Raw genomic sequence first — 26,274 nt, forward strand, 5'->3', positions numbered from 1 at the left:
CTGGCGATAAGCATTGACAGGCAGATGTTTCTGATAAAGAACAAGAAAGCTTTGAGTTGCTCTTTGTGAACCATAGTTCACCACCCTTCTCTGGTGGTGTTTTAAACAAAGGTTGATCCAGCGAAAGAAATGTAAAGCAGCTTTTCAGTGTAAGACGTTAATTTAGAAACATAACGTTTTGTTCATTTCTATATAGGAACACTGCTTTAAACTGGCCGTGACTGACAGATACTGAATACCGGCAGTTCTTACATTTGAGAGAGTATATCAGACAGCTAATTTGGGGTGCTGAGAACCTGCACTTCTATATTTCCATGTGAAGTACAATATAGGAATGTAAAGGTAATTCCAAAGCTACTATCTTCATATTAAAGAGTGGGTGTGAGAACTAAGTGAGCCATGCAAAGCGTGTGTTTTCGTAGCACTAAAACAAGACACAGTGAAAGGTCAGAGCAGGGTCGTGCTGGAGTTAGGTGCCTGTGGTCATCTCCAGGGGGGCAACCAGAGCGAAATTTCGGGGGAGGCTAATTGTTTCTGCAATAGGCAGAGTGGGGATGTAAGGGCTCTAAAAAGGGGTGAAAAAGAACAGAGCCTCATTTATAAGCAAATGGTCCTTTCAAGACCTGTGAAGTACCCGGGTGCGGCTCTGTGTGTGCACCCAGGAAGCTGTCTCAGGGAGTCCGGGGCAATGGGCGTTGCACGCCTGGTGGTCTCTCTGCTAATCACCCCACTATGATGTTGCTCCTGCGCTGCAAAAAGAGAAGAGAAATCCTGAGAGAATATGACTCTCTTTAAAGGATTTCCCTTCTCCTACAACACGACTCACCTGGCATGATGTCCCCACTTCTCAGTAGTGAGCAATGTGCATGCTCTCACAGTCTCACTGCAGTCCAATAAAAAACAAATTTAGAAAACGGACTACCTTTGCGAGGCCTGCAAATAGAGCCCCATAGAGACCCGTTTCAAGGCCCCTAAAAATAAACTGCCGGTGCTCAGACCCCCACAGACCCCCCCCCTACTTAAAGCCCTGGGTGCAGTGTTCTGTTTGTGAAGTTGTACGTAAAATTGTTAGGCTAATAACGGTAATTTGTGTGCGCGCCGTTTGGTTGATAACATCATCCTTAGTACATAGTTTGCAATTTTTAAAAATACTATCTATAACGTTGTCTGCGGTGGGTTGCAGAGGGAGTGCTGTGGGGTGGTAGGGTGCGGCAGAGAGGTGAAAAGTATGAGGTAGTGCAGTTACATATAAATTGTAAAGGTGTATGTAAATAATTAAATAAATACTTGCTGTATGTTCTATGGCACTACCCGTCATCCTACTGCTCCCCTACCCTGTTCCATCAGGTTGCAGCACTGCCTTTGGAAGCCGTCAGTAGAACTTATGTAATTGTATGTTATTATTTTAATATATTGAACAGATGTAAAAAGTAATTGAATCTATTTTTTCTTTTTCAGAAACTTATTTTGTTTGGATTAAAATTTGAAAATGCCTAGAAGAACTGAAAAAAAAGGAAAGAGAAAATAAATGTATATTTGAACAAAAGGAAAGACATTCAATTAGAAAAAAATGAGACTACTACACAAACAGTTTCTTCTGAAAAAACACTAGACAATTTCTGAAAAAAATATTATGAACATTTAATGAAAATAACATGACACAAAGCAAAAAGAAGAATTGTTCAAGTAAGGAGAAGCAGACTTCAATTTCAAATACCAAGAAAAGGAAACAGTATCTGTTACCCGGAGACAAAAACAATTTCAAGAAATTCGTCAGAGACTTTTTCGAAGTAGAGTGATTCAGAATTTAATGAAAACATGTTGCAAATATAATAAGAAAGTGCCGCAATTCAAACAGAAGCAGCGTATTGAAAGTATAGTGGATACTGCTTTCAATTTAAAACAGAAGTTATTCATTGTGATTTTGAAGAGGATGAAAGTGTTAGATAAAATAATGAAAGTGTTGAAAGTAGAAGAAAAAGACTTGTGAACAGAACCAACTTTTGCAAAAATTTTAGTGGACATTGGAAACATACTTCTACTAGTGAGCCTTTTTTTAATGAGGAAAGTTACTTTCAGGAAAGTAGTTTACCATTTGCAGTTGGTACTGGAGGTCGTTGCTACGAAGTTCAGGATGGTTGTCCCCTTCCAAAAGAGGAAATGGTTGGTAAAAGCGCAGAAGAGTTAGTAGCTGAAGAAGTGCAAGGGAAATGTACACAAGCTCCTGTGTATAAGTGGGGTTGTAGCAGTATTTTTAGTATTCGATAGGAATCTATTGAAATAATGCGGAATTTGCTACGAGAAAATACACAGAAAAGTATTAAACAGAAGATTAAGTTGTTACAAGGACTAGATCCATGTAATGTAATAAAATATACTGAGAAGCATGGGCATTCTCTGGCTTGTCTTTCAAGAAAAGTGTGTAAAAGTGTTTTTCATCACTTAAGGATGTTAGCAGTACAACATTCTGAAATGCGTAAGTTTGTAAGGAAACTGTACTATGTAAAAAGTCCTGCATTATGTTTAAGTGAACTGAATACAGGTTTTTTAAGATGGTTCTTTATCAGATGTTCAAAAAAAGTGTGATGATATTGAAATGCGATATTTTGGTTCAGAAGAGCAGTCCATAGAAAGTGAACATTTGACAATTACAGATGTTGAAGGAGATGGGAAAGTGATTAGCACTGATCAGTTTGAAGAAGAAATTGGAAAGTTTAATGTAGTGTGCTCTGAAATACCAAACTATGTTTGTGTTTGTTGTCGACGTACTCATTATAAAAGTCAAACTAGGAATGTTGATTTGTATTTGAAAAGTGAAAAGGAGAACAATGGTAAGTGGGAAGAATTTGCAACTTACTTGTTGGTGGAAGGTCCATTTGAGTTAGGTAGTGATCAACGTATATGTAAATATTGTTACAACAAATTAGAAGATAACAAAATGCCTGCTAGAGCAGTACATAATAACTTAGAATTAGTAGCTATTCCGAAGGAACTGGCAGAATTGAATACATATGAGTCGGTTCTAATTCAATCTGTTCATCCTTTTCAAACTATAATTCGGATGGAGCCTAAAACAGCTAAACTGCCACCAGCAGACTTTCGAAGAGGGCTAAAAGGAAGAGTGGTGTACTTTCCTTTGGATTTTAAGAAAAATATTGAAACTATTGCTGGAGAGTAAGAGGAAAATGAGGCAGTAGTCATTCTAGTAAATGGTGTACCAACAAAGAGTCAGAAAATATGGCAAGAATTTGTGGATGTTAATAAAGTTGAAAAGGCTACCGTGGCTGTTTGAAAACCTTTCATCTCTTGTCAGCAGCTTTTCACAGCCGGTGCTGCCCTTCTTTTGTTGTTGGAGTCGGAGAGCTGTGTGGAAGCAGTGCCTTGCAGCTGCCGTGGCCGCAATTGGAATGCACTTGTTTTTGGCATCTCAGCCCGGCTGCGAATGTGACTGGAGCGAGGCAGGTTTTTGCCATGTGGTGAGGGAAGCCTCGAAGGCCCGATAAGGGAAGCCCCCCCCCCCGCCCCGCAGTGATAGTTATGGTGGCAGCGGTGGTTTGTGGTTGCCTGAATTAGCGGCCCATTAGCCTCTAGTTCTCCGGGCCCCAGCCGCCTCACGACTCATTGGGCTTTGGGCAAGAGCTGCAGGAGAACGCAGTGAATTCCCCACACACCCCACCGGCTTGATTGGATTGGAGCTGCCTGTTACCTACTGTCCTGCCAGGAGGAGCCTGCAGTAGTCATATTTTCTTGTGAAAAAAAAGGAAGCAAAGAGGACAAAAAAAATGCAAAGGACCGGCTCTGCTTCATGAAATGGTGCTGCAACATTTTACACAGCTTACGGCCATCCAGTTACAGAAATCCTCCTGGCACGTGACTTCACGTGACTGAATGTTGAAGTTGCGAACTCTCTGCGTGCCTACATATGCATTTGAATATGACGCCGATTTCTTTGCCTTTTATCGGGGACTGCCTGTCCCACAAGCCATCTGCACTTTCAGCGCTCCCCCCAGGAGGGAGCAGCTTGCCCGCTGGGCTGGGCAGGGGCTCTTGGTCTTGTTTCCAGGGGGGAGATTGTGATTGTCCGACTGGTAACAGTTGTTCAGCGGCTGGGTGAGTCGCTTGATTGCCCTTATCTTGTATTTGCGTCTGCATCTGCGCTGGAACATTTTCTCTCTTTTTTTTTCTTTCTTTTTTAGTTTCTTTTCTATTTGAGAGTCGTAGTGAAGGACACATTACCGTGCTGTTACCTATTAACTATTTGATGGACTTGGAAACTCTCTGAGAAGACTTCACTTCGTATAGGGGCAGAGACTAAGAAGTGGTGATTAGTAATAGCATGGGACTTTGAAAAATATCTATCCCACAAGGCTGACTATGGGGAAAAGGAAAACAATGGATGGCAACAGTGGAGCTGTGGGCGGGGGGGACAGTGGCAGAGAATCAAAGGGGAAAAGGGTCAAGAAATCGCTGAAGCAGAAGGCAACTGCTAATAATTGCACCTTGAATAGAATAGACCTGCTGATCAGCGAATGCGAGGACATTTTAAGCAGCGATACATCTATTCAAGCCCCAAGCATTGAACCAACTCCAGGCCCTCCACATTTGGCTAAATCTACTACAGGCCAGCAGATAATAATCCCCGCAATGTTTCATAAAACTAGCAGGGGAGACATCATACAGCCACAAAAAGAGGGACTTGTAGTTAAGAGTCCAGCTTTAGGAGGGAGTAAGGCTGACAGCCCTGCAGCAGAGGAAATATCGGTTGTTTGTACAAATAGGTTTGCACCCCTTATAGACCTACAAGAGCAAGAAAGGGTGGATGTTCATTCGAAAAATCCTCTGTTGTCGCCACGTAGCTTTCCTCCTGTATCTTTCCCAGATAACATTAATGATCCCCAGGGACTACCTTCCCTTATTAGTGAATTAAAAGTAGAGGTAGCATTATTGCTAACAAAGTTGGTAGAATTGACCGCGAAGGTTGATTTTCTGATACAAAGGATTCCTCATCTTACAGAAAGCTCAAACCATAGGGTAAAGCAGCCTGAACAATCCAAGTTGACAACTAGACAGGAATGTTGTCCAGATATAATATCTAAGGGTGATCGGAGTGAGACCAATACTCTACACTGTCACAATATGGGAGAAGAAAATAGATCTATCTCAGAACTGGGTGGCCCCACTTATGCAAGTGTATTAAAACCAGACATACCACAGATGCAAATTAGGTGTCCAGCCAATTTAGGCATAGGGATCCCTCTAAATAAACAATGTACTACACCGACGGGTATCGATTTACATCAGGTGCCAAAAATGTATATGGTTAATGTTCCTAAATATGATAGTAGGAATAATAGAGAAAGCACAGACTCCCTCACAAATAAGGCAATCCACTGGATCCGTCATGTCAGGGGTTGTCGTTCGATTATCAGGGAAGATATTTCGAGAGCCCGTAGACTTTCTTCCAGGACAAACCCTCTGGATTGCATAGAGTTAATATTAAGGGATAATGACCTGGTTGAAAACTTGTTAGCCCTGGAGTTTTGTACATCTTCCCCAGATCATTCTTTAATACAGTTCAGACGTTTCCCATTTGTAATTGGCCAGGTTTGCTCCATGGGGTTAGGTGACCGCCCACTAGATGGACCTTCAACTCTAAATTCTAATGACTGACTGACAAATGTGTTGCAGAAGGTCATACATCCCTGTAGGGACCGTTTTAACAGCATCCATAATTCTAACGAGGAGGAATGTATAATGAGCTTCCCATCCCTTGATAATAGTGTACTATCATTTAAGGGAGCTATTGAGTTACCTAATCATCATGGTATCTCACCGTGTACTGTACCCCCCATTAATAGCATATTGATAACAAATAGAGCTATTGAGTTAGCTAATTGCCATGGTAACCCACCGAACAATGTGAATCCTTTGTGTCCAGGTAGAATCCCAATGACAAGATTATCCGTGATATCATGGAATATAGCTGGACTAAATTCCAAGATTATATCTCCAGAGTGGCAATCATTTGTCGACCAACATGATGTTTGCCTGTTTCAGGAAACCTGGGCAATGGATCCAATTCATTGCGTAGGTTTTCTGAATTACTATGTTCCCGCAATTACTGATGGAAAAGGCAGACCTTCAGGGGGCTTAACAACTTGGGTGCGCCAAGAGATTGGCTTTGTGGTCCAGGTCCTTCAGTCCTATAATAAGGACATACTAGTGATTAGGCTGATGTGGGTGAAAAGCTTGATGTTTATAACATCTATGCAAGGCGGACCAAGGGAAGGAAATCCGGGTTGGTAGTAGCTTTGGGCACACTTCTTGATCAACATTCTAGGGGCACTGATGTAATATTTGCTGGTGATTTTAATATGACCTTCGAACCCCTTCTAAATGGGAACTCTAATTTTCATGATACTGAAGATGATCTTTGGAGAATTCCGAAATTAGATCTAATACCGGTAAAGAAATGGACGGATGCGGTAGTGCAGATGAATTCTCTCTGTATGGAGAAAGGACTAAGGGCCATAAATGGTAGAACTCAGTCAGATAGAGTTGGAGCATGTACTTTTAATAATGGCTCCAGTCATAGCCGCATTGATTACATATTAATCAATTGCCAGTTTTGGTATGCGTTAAAGGATATGAAGGTAGTCGAATGGGTTGAGAGTAATCACAACCCATTATCCGTAGTTTTTGAGACAGTGGTTGAAAAAGACACTTTCCAGTCTAGTAGGGAACTGATAACTCTAGACTTAGTTCCCACAAATGACACGAGATTACTGAAATGGGCAAATCTATTAACAAAGCCTGAAGTCCTAGATAGGATTTCATTAGATGTAGATAAAGCAGTAGTAGATCTGTAGGATCTTTTGGTTAGCTTGGCACCTCCAGAAATGGTTATCAGATTTCATGCTGAGTTCTTTAATCATCTTCGCTCCTATTTCTATAAAACTATTAAAAATAAGGGTACCCACCAAAAGAGGGGAAGAAAATGGTTTAATAAGGATTGTAAGGAGGCTCGTAGTTCCCTGGGGATAGCCATTAAGGAAGGTGACATGCTTAAGGTTCGGCTTGCCAGGCAGAAATATAAGAAAGCCCAGGACTTGGCAAAGAAATGCTGGGATGATAATAGATTGCAGGATCTAAAAAGGGCATGTGAAAATAAAAACCAAAAAGTATTTTGGTATGTAGTAAAATGGGGCAGAGAGGGTTGTCCTTTAGTGCCGATAAACCATGTAAGCCAAGACCAATGGGTAACGCACTTCCAATCCCAGATGCCTGAGCTTTCATATACTTATTATGATGGACTGGCTTTTAATAAAGATGATGTCAATATTGCTCTGGGTACCCTGTTGGGAGGTAAAGCGTCAGGCCCTGACGGAATCCCAACTGATATATTCCTTTCCAATAAAACTAAATGGAACCAATATATCCTGATTTTAATGAACGAAATTGCTAAAGGTCTGTCGGTACCAGAATCAAGGAAAGGAGCTGAGATAGTTCCAATACACAAAAAGGGGGATAAGTCATTGCCTGGGAACTATAGGCCCCTAAGTCTAATGGACTCATCTCAAAAGATCATGGGACGCCTGGTGCTAAATAAAATCCAGGATTGGATTAGCGAACAAGATATTTTATATCCTTCCAGGCAGGTTTACAGGCATGTACAAGCACTATTGATCAAACCTTTCGCTTTACACTACTTTACTGGAAAACGGTGGTTTTGGAAAAAGGCAGCTTGTATGCTGCCTTTGTAGACTTAAAGTCAGCTTTTGACTTCGTCTCCCGCAATAGATTGTGGAGAGTATTGCAAGACCTGAAGATGCCCCATGCATTATTATCTCTCATAGCCAGACTCCATGAGGATACTTATGCAAAATCAGGTGGGGAAGCCAGGGCCAGGTTACCCCCCCCCCCATTTGAGTGGAAAGAGGGGTAAGACAAGGCTGTGTGATGGCCCCAACTTTGTTTTCCATCTTTATTAATGGGGTTGTAAAATACCTGGAGGATATCCCAATGGACGCTCCTAAATTGGCAGGTGTAAGAATTCCAATTCTTATGTTCGCCGATGATACGCTGCTAATTGCAAAAACACCGAGCGGCTTACAGCGAGCCCTAACACTTTTTGAGGAATTCTGCCAACTGCGGGGTTTAGCGATAAATGTCTCTTAAACAAAATATGACATTTAACCCCCATAGATCCTTTAGTGGAACGATGCTGCTGAATAAGCGTCCGTTAGAGCAGGTAAAAGAATACACATACCTTGGGGTCATTATACTGGGGGACATGAAATGGGGTAAGCAACTGGACATGGCCACATTGAAACATCGCCAGTTAGCTGGTACCTTATTAGCCGAGTTCAACGCATCTTTCACAAAACCAGTTAGCCCAGTCCTGACCATTTACAATATGAAGGTGGTTAGCGCAGTGCTTTATGGGGCAGAGTTATGGGGTTTTAAAAATCTCTCAAAATTACTTATCTTCCCCAAAGCACCCCAACGCAGCCATTACTTAGTGACTTAGGTAGGAAGGCATTGGCTGACAGTGCCAGACTATGCCCCTTGTTGAACTGGAGGAGAATTTGGACAACCCCAGAATTGTCACCGTATGCTGAGGGCCTTAAAGATCTAATAAGAGCTGACCAATTTAAGAAAATCAAATGGTTACAGAATGTTAGATCAATGCTAGTAAATATTGGCATGGAGAACCCAGAAAATATGCGGTTTCCAGTGAAAGTACAACTGAAGGAAAGATACTGGGGATGGGTTGAAGTCAACACTTTCAGGAATAGTGATCCATTGACACTGACAGGTCAATTTCTTATGGCTAAACCCATACAAAGGCTAGAAGCTTATTGGGACACTATTACGAAGCCTCTTGATAGAAAGCTTTTGTTTCAACTGAGAGTAGGCACACTACCTGTTAAGTCTTTCACTGGAAGTTGGGGGACAATAGATGATACTTCCTGCCCCATTTGCCATGTATCCTCAGAGTCTTTGGCTCATTTGTTATTTGTGTGTCCTGCCTACACAGTTCCGTGGCGCACATGGTTGGCTCCATTTGTCGTGCCCTGGGCACTCGAAAATGTGAGGTTGCACTCAGATTAATTCGTACCGAAACATGGTTACCACTTCTTATAGCTATAGCTAAATTTTTAGGTTGGGTATGGATCATAAGATCGAAAGCGATTGCGGCATCATAACCCATGTATATTGCATTGTCTACTTCCCTCTTTTAATCTTTGCATATAGGTATATATTTGAGATGAGAAGTGACTGCGGCATTATAATGAATGAAAATTGTACGCTACATCTTTTATTATTTGTACATAGGTATATAGTCATGAGGAGTTTATGAATTTTATCATTGCTCTTTTTATCTTTTTATAGTTTTTATACTTGAGGGATAATTTCCCGTTTTTAACAATCTCATATATTTGGTCATTTATTGTGTAATGGACTTTGCTTTTATGACAAACTGTCGAATAAAGCATTTTATGACTGACTGAAAAGGCTGGGGAACAACCATTACAATGCAACTTTTACAACGCACTGCCATTACAACGAAACTGTTACAACGCAAATGCTGTGACAACGCATGCCATTACAACGCAAGTCTTTACATCGACTTGCACTAGAAGGCGTGCTAACATTAAAAATAGTGTAGTTTACTATCCAAACACCTTCCCTACTGCAACGTGGACTGGAGTTAGAATAGTAAATTACCCTTTTTTAATGTTAGCACGCCATCTACTGCAAGTCGATGTAAAGACTTGCGTTGTAAAGACTTGCGTTGTCACAGCATTTGCATTGTAAAAAATTTGTTGTAACAGCATGCGTTGTAAAAGCATGCGTTGTAACATCATACATCCGAAAAGGCTACCATATATCTTATAGAGAACAATATTTATTACAAAACTGTAAATGTGGATGAACAGGTAATAAGTTTAGAAGATGAATCTGAAATTTCAAGTGGTCAAATAGAGAAAGAGGACAAGTCAAGGACTGAAGAGATTTATGAACATTACACAATGTGTCCTTTGCATTCAAAAGAAGTAATAGGAAGCAGCATTGAGTTATTGCAAATGAAAAAAGCACCGGGAACTCCAATGAGTGTATGGGAGAAAAGCTTGGAAGCTCATTGTTTTCCACAGCTGTTTCCTACTGGAGAAGGTGGACGATATGATGACCAACCTGTACGGATTCCAGCTTCAGAATATCGGTCAACAAGATAATATTCTGAAGATCCTAGATTTCGACAGTGCATCCCATACATATTTCACCTTTTGTTTGAAAGTGATCTGTCTTCTCTGTCGTATGCAGCGAACCACATACTTAAAACAGGAGTTCATCAATCACTTCTTTCTGCGAAAGAATTTGTGGAGAAATTCAAGAAATAGATGAAAATTTAGAAGCACAGTTAATCAATTTGATGGCATGTCAACGTGGAACAATTGAGTATTGGTATCGTCGTCATGGAGAACTCAAGTGTATGTTACGGAACTTAGGTACACCAACATGGTTTGTCACACTTAGCTGTGCAGAGTATGCATAAGAAGATTTGCTTTAGATTCTAAGAGAAGCGAATTCCAATATAAAAAATGTTGAAATAAAGACTCCAGGTGAACTGTGTTCATTGGATCCTGTAAATGTGTGCAGATATTTTAATCATAGGTTTCAAGCTATGATGTCTTTTATCTGCAATAAAAAGAATCCACCTCTGGGAGAAGTTACCGATTTCTTTTGGAAAAAGGAGTACCAAGCAAGAGGTGCAACTCATATACATATGCTACTATGGATCAAGGATGCACCTAAATTTGGAACTGATTCTGATGAAACAGTATTGTCTTTCATCGAACAGTATGTGACATGTGGGATTCCAAGAGAAGAAGGAGATAGAAGCTTGAGACAGCAAGTTTTACGTTTCCACACTCACCGTTGTGGAAAGTACAGCAGAAGAAAATACAAGTCTAAAGGAAAATTTTACACCAAATGTCGGTTTGGTTTTCCACGTCCAGTCATTTGTAAAGAAAGAGTATTTTTTTTTTCTTCTGTAATGCACACAATAACTCGGAAATCTCCAAAGAATACCTACAGCTTAAAAAGAACAGAAGTGTCAAAGTACATCAATGACTACAATCCAGTCATTTAAAAAATGTGGAATGCGAACATGGACATCCAGTATGTTGCAGATAACTCAATTGCTGTTGCACGTTATGTTACATCGTACATAACAAAATCAGAAAAAACAGAGATGAAACAAATGTGGGAAGAAATTGTACAAGAGAAAAGTCTGAGCAAAAAATTGTACAGCTTTACTTTGAAAATGCTTTCCCACCGAGAAATTGGGTCCTATGAATGTTCAGACCGCTTGTGCTCTTCAAGTTTATATTCAAAGTCACGAGGAATTATTTGGGTACGTTTAGGTCTTGCCTGCAAACGAAATAGAGTGTTGAAATAATTTGAAGAAATTGAAGAATTAGCAGCAAATGAACCAGACAGTACCGACATTTTTAAAACAAATATGTTGGACGCATACTATACGAAAAGGAGTCGACATCTGGAACAGCTATGTCTGCATGAAGTACTTCAACATTACAGCTTCAAAAGAAATGTTAAACAGAATTTAAAAGAAGGAAAATATGCAGTAGGTGGATGTCATGGTTGTTTAGTAAAACATGCAAAGGGTAATCTTATAAACCACAAGAAACTCAGTTGTGAAACTCCAGATCAGCAAGAATTTTAATATTTAGCACTTCTCCAACTCTTTAAACCATGGCGTAGTGAAAGTGAATTACTTGGAGACTTTGACTGCTATGAAGATTCTTTTAATGCATGTAAATATAGCATCGCATGTACAACTTTCCCTACATATTTAAAAATGTTGAATGATGTAGTTGAACAGGAAAAGACTATTACAGCTGAAATAGCTAATGAAAGTTCTCAAGATAGTCAAAGTAGTGGTCCTTGTAGTCAAGATCCTCTTGGACAACCAATAATGGAAAATGAAGCACCGATTGCTATGCATGAAGTCGAAATTGCAATGCACCAAGCACACGAGGAGAATATTACATTGGAAAACTTAGAAGAACAAGTAAATGTTGAACAGAAAGAAATATATGTAAAAGTGAGAGAACAGATAGAACATGGTTTGTTGCATGAAAAAAGAATGTATGTGTTCATCTTTTAAACCTCTTCTGATGTACATCAGTGGTCAAGCTGGGACAGGTAAAAGTTTTTTAATTAAAGTTTTGACCAGTTATCTTCAACAAACTACTGGTTCACATTTATGTTGTGTGGTAACAGCTCCAACTGGATTAGCTGCAAACAATGTTACAGGAGTTACTTTGCATAGATTACTGATGTTACCAGTTGAGCATGATAATAAATTAGAATATCAGAAGTTGTCTGGAGAAACTTTTTATGAAGTGTCAAGTGTGCTGAAGAAAATGAAACTTTTAATTATTGATGAGGTGAGCATGGTCTCAAAATTAATGCATGCTTTTGTACACTTAAGAATGAAACAGGTATTAAAAACAGATTACGACGTTCTCTTTGGAGGAAAACATTTAATTGTATTTGGAGATCTGCTACAACTAACCCCTGTAAAAGGAGAACCAGTGCTTAAAACTCTTCTACATGAAGACACTAAGAAATCTTTGGGAGGTATTGGAAATGTGAATCTGTGGTTACATTTTGAATATAAAGATCTCACTCAGAATATGCGACAAGCAAGAGATGAAGATTATGCAAATATTCTAAAAGATGTAAGAATTGGAATTTTAATCAAACATGTATTAAATAAGCTTTTCAAAGTTGTCTACTAAAGAACTTGTTTACAAATGAAAACACACCAGCAGAAGTAATGTACAAGAAAATGAAAGAAAAAAATTCTATAGTGTGCTTAATGCCTACAGTGGAAGAGTGTTATACATTTAATAGAGAGTTTATGAAATTGGAAAATAAAGAAATAGTTCACATTGAAGCTATTGATAAAAGGAATAACAATTCTTCTTTCAGAAAAACTACAGACTAAATTGGATTCTTTGGAAAAGTCTGAATCAAAAACTGCTGGCTTAGAATTTTTTTTAGAGGTGTGTTTAAACTGTCAGGTAATTTTGAGGCATAATCTGGATGTAGAAAAAGGTTTAGTGAATGGAGCAATGGGGAAAGTTGTTGATTTTATGAAATATCAAAATAGAAATGGAATTGAATTCTTAAAAGTTAAATTTGATCGGATTACAGAGGTAAGACAGATTGCGCATTCTGCTGCACGTTTTTTGCTTGTAAAAGACTTGTATGTTTGTAGAAAACAGTTTCCCTTCTGTTTAGCATATGCAATAACAATTCATAAATCTCAACGTTTAAGTGTAGATAATGCTTTGGTAAATGTAGGAAGAACTGTGTTTAAAGAGGGAATGGTATATGTTGCATTATCTCGAGTTAGAACGTTGTGTGGTTTGTATTTAATTGATTTTGATGAGAACAAGGTTAGTGCTGATGTTAATTGTGTAAGAGAATATAATCGTTTGAGAAGGCTTTATGCTCCAAGTTTAGGTGAATATCCTATTTATGAGAAACGTGTTGTGTGTTCAAAATGCAGACATGTTGAAGAATTAACTATGGTTGAAAAGCAGAAACAAAATCAAGAGAAAAGAAAAGATTTAAAGAAGCAGAAAATACAAACAAGTGATGATGTTGTCGAATACCAATTAAAAAAAGCTTCTGGTGTCAACTGCTATGGTAATGTTATTCTAAACGTTATATTTTATCTTGAAGACGTTTATGGTGAAATTATGGAAAGTCAGGAGAAAAGATTATGTTCGGCACTTTATACTTTATTTCAAGAATTGAGAACTGATAGAAGAAAGATCCATTCTGCTTCTGGTATTCGCCAACTGTTCCATACATATACTGTATCTTTAACGTTCAGTGCTAATATACAACAAGAATTTCTGATGGTTATGCTTGGAGTACTAGAAGATGAAGGAATTCAGATTGAGAGTTTATTTGGACTCAGTTACAAATGGGAACATAAATGTGAACAGAGTTCATTAGCTTCAAGCACTATAGTTGACAGAGAACGATTTCTATATTTAACAATACCTGACTGCAAATCTATACCATTTTCCAAATGAGTAAAAGAAGCTGATCTCGAGATGATCTGTTCTCGTTGTAAATCAACAATGCTATCTACATTATGCCTACAAAGATATGGAAAATATTTGATTATAATGCTGCAACGCTGTAGACCAAATGGGAGAAAAGTGGAAACCAAAATTAAAAATGTTGTTGCTAGTCAAGTATCTATTTCTGGAAGAACTTTTGCCTTATCATTTACCCAACTCATACTTGATATTTCTGAAACAAAGATTTTAGATACATCATTCGGCCCAGTGGGAAGGTGTAAAGATACTTTAAGGAATTCATACTGGATGATTTCAAAGCAAAGTTTTTGATACATTATTTGGCGTATTGGGAAAATGTGAACAGAAACTACAAAGTTAAGGTAAGATTTGAAGATTAGAAATAGTATTGGATGTGTTATTTGTGTTGATTTTGTATTATATTTGCGAGAATTAGGGATTTTGTTTTTTCTAACAATCTAGTTGATTTTTTTCCCCTGCTGATTATGATGAAACTACACTGACATCACTGTGAATAGTGAAGTTAAGTAGAAGCTGATGACAGCAAAAAAAAAGGGAGAAAAATTGTTTTCTGAACATTCAATTATTTTGTATTATTTAAAAACTCACTGTAATTTGTGAAATATATTACATAGCAGTTTTGCAGTTTATTTTATGTAGTTGAAAAGTTAGAAAAAACAGTACTAATGACAAATAGCATAATAGTAGTTCGATATTTAAAAAACCTTTGAAATTCACTGCAAAAACCATAGGTTTCAGGGACGTTATAGTTAGAAATTAGCATTTAAAAAACCTTAGAAATTCCCTGAAAAAACCATAGGTTTCAAGGATGTTATAGTTAGAAATTAGCATTTAAAACACCTGAGAAATGTACTGAAAAAAACCAAAGGTTTCAGGGACGTTATAGTTAGATATTAGCATTTAAAAAACCTTGGAAGTTCACTGAAAAAACCATAGGTTTCAGAGAAGTTATAGTTACTTGAACATTTGACTCATATAAAACCAGAGAAATCAGCCTGTTATAGTTAGTTGAGCTAACTATTACTTGTGCGCCCGCAATGCACTGCTGATGACGTCACATATTACATCACTTATGACATGGTCAGTTACATCACTGATGACATCACTGATGACATATCAAATGACATCACTGATGATATCATCCATGTGATAATCTGATGCACATACTGTTGCCCTATTATAAACTTTGATACACCTAGTTTAAAATACAGAGTACTATTTTTGAAACCATACACTCAACAATGCCAGATACTACATACCACCGACTATTTCCTAGGTCTACACACACATCCAGTCACTTATACATGCAGTAACTCCTCAATACAGTACTATAATATGCACTCATACACCTATACATACAGTCACACTCCGCCACTCATCCATAGAGTTACTCACACTCCTAGTCAGTCATGCAAAGAATCAATCACATACCCATTTACTCATGTATACAGTTATACACACCGACTCCGTTATTATACATACACCGCATCACTTATTTATGGAGATACTAACACATACTTACTGTGTTATACAATCACTGATACAAGCAGACACTCATTTATACACCCACTCTTCAAATAACTTACTCTCACGTATAGTCATTTATATACTGCAACACTCACATATACTGCCTTAAAACATATGTAGTTAGTCACATATGTACCACTGAGACATTCATTCACTCACCATCACACCCATACACACACTAACTCACCCATACAGCCCTTCCCAGATGCACCTTTGAATCCATACAACCAGTGAATCACCCACTCAGACATCTATGCACAGAGTCACACACCCCCCACCCACTCACACAGACACTCAGGCACCCATAGAGATACTCAGACAACAAATCAATAACCCATATAGACACTCATGTAGCTACTCACCAACCCATGCAGTTGCTTACACACCAACTGATAGACTAATACAGACTTTCACACAGTTTAGTCACTAACCCATGCATTCAGTAAGACACGTTCAATCACTCACTTATATAGTCAGTCATGCACCTACTAAATAATCCCTTCAGGCACTTGTAAATCCACTCATTCTTCAATACACCTTGGCATAGATATATATGAAAAATATTTAAACTTTACAGAAACACACATTCACTGGATGATGTCATCAGTGATGTCATCAGTGGTCATTTGAGATGTCATCAGTGATGTCACTGGCCATGTCATGAGTGATGTAATATGTAACGTCATCAGCAGTGCATTGCGGGCGGGAGAGTTATAGTTAGCTCAACTAACTATAACAGGCAAATTTCTCTGCTTTTATATGAGTCAAATGTCCAAGTAACTATAACGTCTCTGAAACCTATGGTTTTTTCAGTGAATATATCAATATATATATTCACTGAAAAAACCATAGGTTTTATAGACGTTTTAGTTAGAAATTAGCATTTAAAAAAACCTTAGAAATTCACTGAAAAAAACATAGCTTCCAGGGACGTTATAGTTAGCTGGCCATTTCACTTGTACAAAACCAGAGAAATTCCACTGTTATAGCTACTTCAGCTAACTATAACTCGCGCACCCGCAATGCACTGCTCATGACATCACATATTACATCATTCATGACATGGTCAGTGACATCACTGATGACATCTCATCCTTTACTGGCTCCTTTGAGCTCATATAGTGTGATTTTCTATATTATATCTTCTATATTATACTTGACCACAGATGTGTTGGTGATCTGTTCTAACTTTGTTTCCCCCCCGGGATAATATAGTGTGGGTATGTATATTCTAATATTCACAGTCATTTTGATCTCAGAGGATTTCATGACCAGTCGGTGCAAGGACGAAAGATTTCGAAGTCCCGGAGAAAAGAAGCTTTGAATATATTCACAGCTGGAAAATATTTTGTTATTCTTCTTCTCCTTATAGAATATATTGGAATAGTAGTGTATATTATACTATTATCCTATATATTCTTAAAGGAGTACCTGATCTATCAGCGGAGCAGTCAGCGACCTCTAAGCACTACGACAAAACTTTCCCGCATTCTACAGAATAGAAATTGTAAAAATGTTGTATTTTTTGTAGGGACCCTTATTCTTCTTCTCCTGTGGAATACTATAAATTCACCCTGTATATTCATATACTGTGTGTTTATAGTACTTCAAAGGGGCTAGACATACTATAGTTATTTCCGTAGATAACTTAGTACCTCAAAGTTTGTTACACTGCTAATGTTTCATAAAAAAGTAGTTGCAAAAAAAAAATTGTATACATAGTGCTTCATGTAATGTTTTGATGAAGCGTACATTTCTATGTAATATCAAGTCATTTGTGGTTAACAGTTTTTTACTGGTAATTGTTGTGACCTCAGATGATGTAGTGTGGGAGTGTTTCTTGTAGCACTTCTTTTCTACTTTATCTAAAAGTAACTGATGCTCTTGTATATTAACAAGAATATGGGGCAACACTTTTACAAACTATAGCCAACAAAAAAAGGGAGTGTGTGGCCACACCTAAGGGATATTTTATGAATTGCGTTTTTATTTGTCACCCCTCTGATATATACAGCTTCACTTTCCTAAGAAAGTATATTAGTGATTGCTTAATAAAAACTGTTTCAAACCTAGACAGAACACCTCCCCATCAGAAAAATAACCACCACATTCTAAGTAAATAGTGCTTCTGGGAAGTATCCTACCCGCAGACTTAATAAAGAGAAGTTCGCAACGCACTCTGTTATTTTCCCAACTTGATTTGTAAGGCCCACGCAAATTATATAAATGGCCCTTAAAATATATAAAAAGCAATTTTTCCCTTTACAGTCCATATAAACCACCTTGCGAGCACTGTACAGTGTTAATAGTGTTCCTACCCTCCCCTACTTTTTTTTCCCATAGCCCTTTGAGCTGCGACACATAATGGCTGACAACAGTGAACCGTTCCCAGCCAATAAGGAGCAATCTTGTACTCGTAACACTTTAGCCAATAAAATGTCCATGGTGTTCCACCGAGGAGAAGGGAATGGCTGCCAACACTTCTACTTTTAATGCTTGAGAGCCAATGAACATTAAGCTTGGGAAGGTACTGCTTAGAACACGTCACCTAATCAGATGTACCTGATGCTCCGCGGAGGGGGAGGAAATGGCTGCCAACACTTCTACTTTCAATGTTTCGCAGCCAATGAACATTAAGCTTGGGAAGCTCCTGCTTGGAACACGTTACCCAATCAGATGACCATGATAGTCCGCGGAGGGGGAGGGAATGGCTGACAACACTGCTACTTTCAATGGTTTACAGTCAATGAATGTTAAGTTTGGGAAGGTCCTGCTTAGAACACGTCACCCAATCAGATGTCCCTGTTGCTCCGCAAAGAGGGAGGAAATGGCTGCCAACACTTCTACTTTCAATGGTTCGCAGCCAATGAACACTAAGCTTGGGAAGCTCCTGCTTGGAACACGTCAGCCAATCAGATGTCCCTGCTACTCTGCGGAAGGAGAGGAAATGGCTGACAACACTTCTACTTTCAATGGTCCCATATAATATTAAATTTCGTCTAAGAAAGTGACACTCTGTGATAAAAGTGAACACCACATTATAAGTAAACATTACTGCGCATTATATTCACCGTACAGGCTGCTTAAACTAAGACCACACTGTTCCTACTATACCCTATTATACAATTATTCTCTTTTTTTCCTCACTGCACATTCACACTACCTGTGTGTGCACCGTTACACAGCCTACTGAACATTGCCGCAATACCGCACATTTACACTACCAGTGTGTGCACCCTACACACTGTTGGCCGCAATACGGCGCATTATTTTCCCAATGGGTTTTCCAGACCCTACGCAACCTTGCCGCAATACCGAGCACCGTTGTTCTGCGAACGTAATTTCCATGGCCTATGCAACATTCAAACTCCCTGCCTCTGCACTGTGCAGACTGCTTAAACTAAGACCACAGTGTTCCTACTATACCCTCTTATACAATTATTCTCTTTTTTCCGCCCTACGCCTATCAGCTCAGTCACAAAATGGCTGTCAACACTTCCTAGTTTCATCAGTTCGCAGCCAATCAGCCGCACGCTCATGCTCGTACCGCCTCAGCCAATCAGATTTCAGAATTCTCAAATATCGACATTTGTAAATTTGGATATTTCTCTGAAACTACTGAACGGATTTACCCCATTTCAACAAAAGCGTGCTTTCTGGACCAAGACCTTTCTCCCTGTCAAATTTGGCGTAATTCCGTTCAGCAGTTTGACCTGTAGCCTTGTCTAAAGTTTCCTATGGAAATTGCATTGAGAAAACACGTTTTGGGACCCCCCTTTTTTCTCAGCCCCCCTTGACGAATCACCCCCAAACTTTCAAGGTAGGAGCTGATCAAAAAAGAAAAATGTTTGGAAAAATTTCGTAAAGATTCGTCAAACGACGCCAAAGTTATTAGCAAATCAAAAAATGCTTTTCCTATGGAAACATGGTTCTAACTATAACTGTCTACTGGCGACCGCCAGTAGATAATATATATATATTCCGTCTTTGGCACGAAGCTGCAGAGGGACGGTGTATTTTGATATATATATATATATATATATATATATATATATATTATAAACAAATTTGGGTCCTTCCGGGATCCGTCCCGTTGTCAGGTGGTGCATCGGCCGGCAGGAGCCCCAAGCCGGTTCGTAATTATTCCAACCATATCCAGAGTAAGATGCACACTCAGAAGTCAGTAGTGAATCACCAGGTTTAATCCTTTACAGGACTAAACCTGGTGATTAACTACTGACTTCTGAGTGTGCATTTTACTCTGGATATGGTTGGAATATATATATAGATGTAGATGTAGATGTAGATGTAGATGTAGATATATAGTTGCTGCCAGTGAACCTGGGTATACAAGTGGCATCTGAGGAAGACGGCAAGCCGAAATGCATTATGCCCAGCTGTTACCTGTAAATAAAGGCTTCCCGACAAGGACCCCGTGATCGTTTTGGTGATATATATATATATATATATATATATATATAGAGAGAGAGAGACAGAGACAGAGACAGAGACAAAATTATATCTTGCATACATCAAGCAAGCTCAATATGTAGAATACCCTTTAGAGAATTCTAGAGAATTAAAATAAATTTCGCATTAAGGAGTGTGTTGGATAAATATGCAAAAGAAATAAAAAGAGAAATTGACAATTGAGTATATCTTCTTGTAGTTATAATGATAAACAGTCGTCTACAGAAAGCGAAATCATGGAACCGGTCACTTCTTCTAGTAACAAAACATCAGATTTAGGAATTACAGAAACAAGAAAATCAACGGAATCAATTTTGAATAACAATGACACTTAGAAAGGAGTCCCATAATTTTCCAAAAATACTGAAATCTTATAAAAGAGGGCCCTGAATCTTGGACAGTTAGAAAGGGGTTTCAAATCCACCAGAAAAGCACATCGGTGTATAATGTATTATCACTGCATAAAAAAAGTGGTATGATGTTCTTAACTCTTGTTATTCCCAGAAGTATGCAAATTTGCTGAATTACAGATTAGAACAAATCGAAAGTCTGAATGTTTTCATTTGCAAGTGAAGTGGATTATCATTCAATCATGCATCTCTAGCTTCTCCTGGCATTTGCAGAGCATCTGTTACCAGTTCAAACACAATTCACGCAGAGCACTGGTGTAAGAAAAACAGGAGCACTTTATCGCATAAATACGGGAAACAATCACACTGAAAAAATTAACAAGAGACGAATGCCAATGATGTCACTGTCTGCACTGAAAATGGCTATTTTAGCGCAATGCTAAATGCTGCACTACTCCATGAAGGTGACCTAGTGATGTCTTTCATGAGATTTATACTCAAGTACAAATTACAATGTGACGACAAACCCCCCTCCCCAAGATGAGCCGGCAAAATATGCAATTTTACGTTAATTACATATTTTTTTTGATAAACAAGTTTTTATTGTTAAGAATATCACATGACATTCCACTGCCACATTTGTTTTCACCTAGTTTTTTTGGGCAATTAGAATGTCACTCAAACTCGGATCGTGCCATTTTAGTAGAGTTGGCCATGAGAAAAACCCATGGTTTACGCTGTTCCCACCTCATTATGCTCCTTTAACCGCTTCAGTGCCCATGACGAGATGGTCTCGTCATGGAGCGCGGTTGCGCTGTGCCCATGACGAGACTATCTCGTCATGAACCCCGCCCGCTAATGCAACGCCCGGCACAGGGCGGGGAAAGGGCGTGGCACTGAAGGGGTTAACACAGATGACAAGAGAGACTCCCCCAAATTTACAAAGGTTTTGCATCAGGTTTGTGTAATGTTTTAAACACAGACCCAACACAATTTTTTTTTCCGGATTTATAAACCAACATAAATTGATATTTGCGTTGGTTTGTAAGAAAAAGTCATGTAAACCAGCGTGAATCACTGCTTTGCTTTACTCTGCTTCAAAGGGGCATTTCACGGGTGGTACCTTGGCTGTCCCATGCAACCCCCTATGGTTTTTGACTCGAAACACTATCTAATAATATTTGTAGACAGGGTTTTGTGCCAAGCAATAATGCCACTTGAAAGCAGGTGTTAAAAATGAGAAATGCTTTTAATTCTCCTAAAGTGTCCAACTTTGCATGTGTGCTGCACTGTAAAGCACACATCCAAAGTGGAAAGATTTTTAAAATTAGTATGAGAATAGTATTTTGTACTAGAAAGGTACCTTTCCAGTGTAAAACGTTTGCTAGACTCACACAGAATATGTGCTGCATTGTGTGACAGGTTTGTAAATCTGAGCCTTAGTGCTCTACATCACCAGGTAACTTTGGTGATGCACTTGTTCAACATCTGCTGCAGAATAGTTTCTGCAGGCAAGAGTTGACCAGTGCTACACTTTGCACTAGTTTCCACCACAATGCACTGCCATGTGTTATGTGAGCACCTGCGTAAACATATAGAGGCATATTTATGAGACCCTTGTGTCATGTCTGCACCATGCAAAGTGGGAGATACGTGACACAAAGCTCTGAGTCAGATTTATGAACCCATGCAAGGCCATACTGAGCGGCCTCATAAATCTTGAGTAAGGCAATGCAGCGAAAATCGCTGCATCGCCTTACACTGAGCAAGAGAGGCGTTCCATGGGTGTTCCCATGCAACTCCCATTGTTTTTGATGCATTCCCAGATTTACAAGGACTTGTAAACCTGAAAATGCATCAAAATCTTACGCCTCCCCAGGGCAAGCATAAAGAGGAGAAATAACTTTATTCCTCCTCGTTTTTTCCTCTTTAATTAGGTGTTGCATTCATAGAAGGAAGAACCCGCCTCTATGGATTGTTTTTATGCAAGAAGGAGAATTTTCCTGCACTTAATCCTGCTGACAACACCTGCACCCTTGCTGCAAGGGTACCTACGTTGGTGCTAGGCTGCTGAAATGGCACCAGCGAAGGGGAAAGGACAGTAAAGCACTGTACTGAATAAATACGGTACATTCCTGCCCTTTCGCTTTGAAGTAGAGCAGTGCAGCCAGTTGTCTTGCTGTGCTGCCCAATGCCAAATGCCAATAAATGAGGCCCTTAGTAACTAGAGAGTTTACCTAAAACAAGAAACCCTTGAAAACATTACAGAGCGAAAATATACAGACTATAAGTGTGCTTTTAAGATCAACTCATCCGCCATTATTTCAAATCAGTAACCTGTACATAATTAATGTTAACCCAAAAAATAATAATTACCATTGTCACTGTTAGTTAAAATCCCAGTTGACGTAACTGTAGAAGGTGACGAAATCTCATCTGGGGATGTGGCAGCCCGAACATCCCGAATATCCCTCTTTCGTCTGAATGATGATGTACAGTTCCCTTGCTAAAATGCCAAACAACAGGGTCTATACTTAGTAATGTATACACAACATATAATTAACTGGTGATGTAAACTACACATAGCTGTTTTCAACTGGGTTTTGATATAGTACAGTCATAGAGCGAGGGAGAATTGGTACGCTTTAAAGAACATATTTTATCTTCTGAGACACTTATTGAACATAAAGTGCTGAGCACAGACCATAATCTTACAAAATATCCAGTTGGGGATAGGTAACAGCAAATCAAATGCAATGGGGCAGGAGGTGGGAGCATGCACTTTGCATAGTACTAGACTGCACACCGTTCAATCATAATTTCATCTTAAATGATACTTCCTCCTCATTCAGAGGCAAATAAAGACAGAGACAATAAACTATTTGGAGAACTGTCATAGAGCAACCGGAACTTAAGATTGACAAGGCAACAATCCCATCCTGGACTCAAGTGGACATATTCTTAAGAACGTTTCTTTTTACTAGGTTCTCAAAACATGTGTTTCGACGTGTACAATACAATGAAGAAAAATAAATGAAGCTTAAAAATGCAAAATCTATTTCAGGAAGATAGTTTCCTAAGATGGGTACAAAGTTGACAAAAATCCTAAAAACAGCAACAAAAAATAAAATGAAGAGATCTAATCACATTAAAATTTATTCATTTAAAAATAAGATTGGCAGACAGCAAAGTGGTACCAATGTTTTTCTCTACATTAAAAACAAGCACTGGCAAAGCCAACAGGTCTGGCCTAAGCAATAATGTTTTTTGGCAAACATATGCAATACGTTTTAAAAGTGTAAGGGTAATAATACACTGTATCATAAAGTGGTAGCTGGGCCTACTGTGAAACCTTTTAATCTACTGAAGCCCTAGGATATAATGGGAAGCTGAAAAAAGTACTGAAACAGGAAAAGGACACAGCCCACTTGAACAACTACCGGTCAATTGACTTGGCTAGTACTATGAAGTGAATGCTTGGCAGGTTAACATTAAGAGAACACTATGAATTCAATACCTCATAACAATGGCATAAGGTTCATTTCTGAAAAGAAAAATTAAATAGGCATGCTCCTTAGTGAAAGATTTATTTTTAAAGTGAGATATACTACTACCTGGAGAAATGAGTCGGTTGTGCTTAATTTGTGATATAAAAGTTCTGGTGCCCAAAGTTTTGTTTAGAAGCCTGTGCCTGTGCTATTGAAGGTCAGTATTCCGAATACCAAGGCCACATAGGCTTGATTCCATTCCCTACTTCTTTAATCCACCACTAGTAGCTCCCTCGCTGTTTGTCTCACTCTTTAAGGTTTCTTTTCAGCCCTTCTTTTTTTCCTGATCACTGATTTTCTGTCCTTCTTCCTTCTTCCCCCCCCCCCCCCCCCTTGTGTGTTTTTCTCTCTCTTGCTCTGGGTGAAAGTCTGCTCAAGAAAAATAAGTGCAGGTCCCAAAAATAAGTGTTGATGGGCTCCATTTGCAACCACTTACTCAAATTAAGCACTGAATGCAGGTCTGCTTTTGTCATTACGTTGACTTTTTTCAGAGTTCATTTCAGGTGTTGTTTCAAGACATTCAGTAATTCTATGTCAGGACTGGAGGCGAGGATTATGCCTTCTCCCTTCACTTTTATTACCAGCAGCCAATTTAAAACAACAAGACAACATTTCCCATGAACCCTAGGGAAATGTGTAGTAAAAGAAAAGTGTCCAATTAGGAACAATCCTGGATCCTCCAATCAGGTCACTCGAACATCCACATAGTCTGTCCTCACTGGCCCTTCATCCTCTTTCTTAGCTGCTGCGCAGCCGAGATAAGTGTTTTTCCCTACTCTGTGGGATTTTCACTTTGGGGCCGATTCACAGAACTAATCTGAGACAAAATCCTAAACTTACTACTTTTGGTATTCACAGAAGGCATTTAGTAGTAGTAAAGTTAGGATTTTGTCTTAAATTTAACTCAAGATAGACTTAAGACAGACTTAAGAAAAACGTAGGACAGACTTAAGACAGATTTAAGACAGACTTAAGACAAAATCCTAACTTTACTACTACTAAATGCCTTCTGTGAATACCAAAAGTAGTAAGTTTAGGATTTTGTCTCAGATTACTTCTGTGAATCGGGCCCTTTGTTAGCTGCGCTTTGTTTTACTCTTTAATTGTGTTAATTGAATGTCCCACTCGTGTAGTTCGATGTGTGCTAATGCGGCTGGTATTGCTTGGTGGTTAATGGATGTTTAATTACTGTTGTGATTTTCTGATGACATCCTTTGAGGATATGTTTTGAGGTAATTGCTGCCGTTTTTCTTCGTACATTGCCTTTTATCTTTATTCATTTGGGGGCTTCGCCGCCTCCTTTGTGCGCTTTGAATTCCCCAGTTCCCCAATTCACCCTGGCTGACCTCCCGACGATGAGTTCTACGAAGCTGTGGATGCTTCAATTTCTAAAGCAGTGGTCGAAGCCATGTCGCCCCTACAAGAGAGGTTATCTCGCGAAATTGATCAGGCGCTAGCACGACTGGTTAACCTCCCTATGGCTCCTGTCCCTCAAATTGGGCCTCCAGTGACTTCCCTTATGGCAGACCCTGCTCCCCCCTGCCAAACACGCACGGGACACTGGGGTGGATCTCAGTGCCTTTGACAGGCTTAAACAAGCTATCCTACCCACACAAGTAAATTTGCAATGCAAATTAGGAAGCCCTTACAGAAAGAGGCACATAACTGCCTCAGAGCAGAATGTCCTCGACCTTCCCTAAAAGGTAAAGTCACCCTCACCCCAGAGATTGATGTCTGCATGGCGACATTTTTGCAGAAATTTATGAGGGATCCCAAAAAAGGGATTGATAGGTCCTGGCGTGCGTGCCAGGACAAACTCCTGGACATTTTAAGGCCCCTCACCAAGATTTTGGACATGACCGAGGAGGCCAAGACGTCTCCTGAGTCCCTTTCTGGGTGGGCCCAGAGGGCTATTGTGTTTTTGGGCAACGCTAATTGTGCCCTTTCCACGGAGCACCGTCGGTCTTCGCTTATAAAAATAGACCCACTCGAATGAGGTCCCTGATCATTGATAAAGCCCAATTTGCCAAACGCAGACATGCTTGGGAAACAATGACATCGTATGGTCGGTTATCCCCCGCATCCTACCTATCTTGCACTTACTCCTTGCACCTAAAAACCAGCTTTATGGCTGCCAGACTGGGCGATTGGCAATTTCTAAAAGATATGCCCGTCTGGCGCCGTTTATCAGAGGATGTAATGTGC

At 39.3% G+C, this 26,274-nt stretch overlaps 1 protein-coding gene across 1 annotated transcript in view; it reads right to left on the bottom strand.

The window, feature by feature from the left end:
* Positions 1-26,274, bottom strand: part of LOC146805263 (zona pellucida-like domain-containing protein 1) — a 516,659-nt gene that overhangs the window by 110,912 nt on the left and 379,473 nt on the right. The window contains exon 9 of the mRNA XM_085622433.1: positions 22,898-23,027. Coding sequence (XP_085478559.1) covers positions 22,898-23,027 — 130 coding nt within the window. The remainder of the gene's footprint in view (positions 1-22,897; positions 23,028-26,274) is intronic.

Source organism: Triturus cristatus, chromosome 8, assembly GCF_964204655.1.
Source record: "Triturus cristatus chromosome 8, aTriCri1.1, whole genome shotgun sequence".
Classification (NCBI taxonomy): domain Eukaryota; kingdom Metazoa; phylum Chordata; class Amphibia; order Caudata; family Salamandridae; genus Triturus; species Triturus cristatus.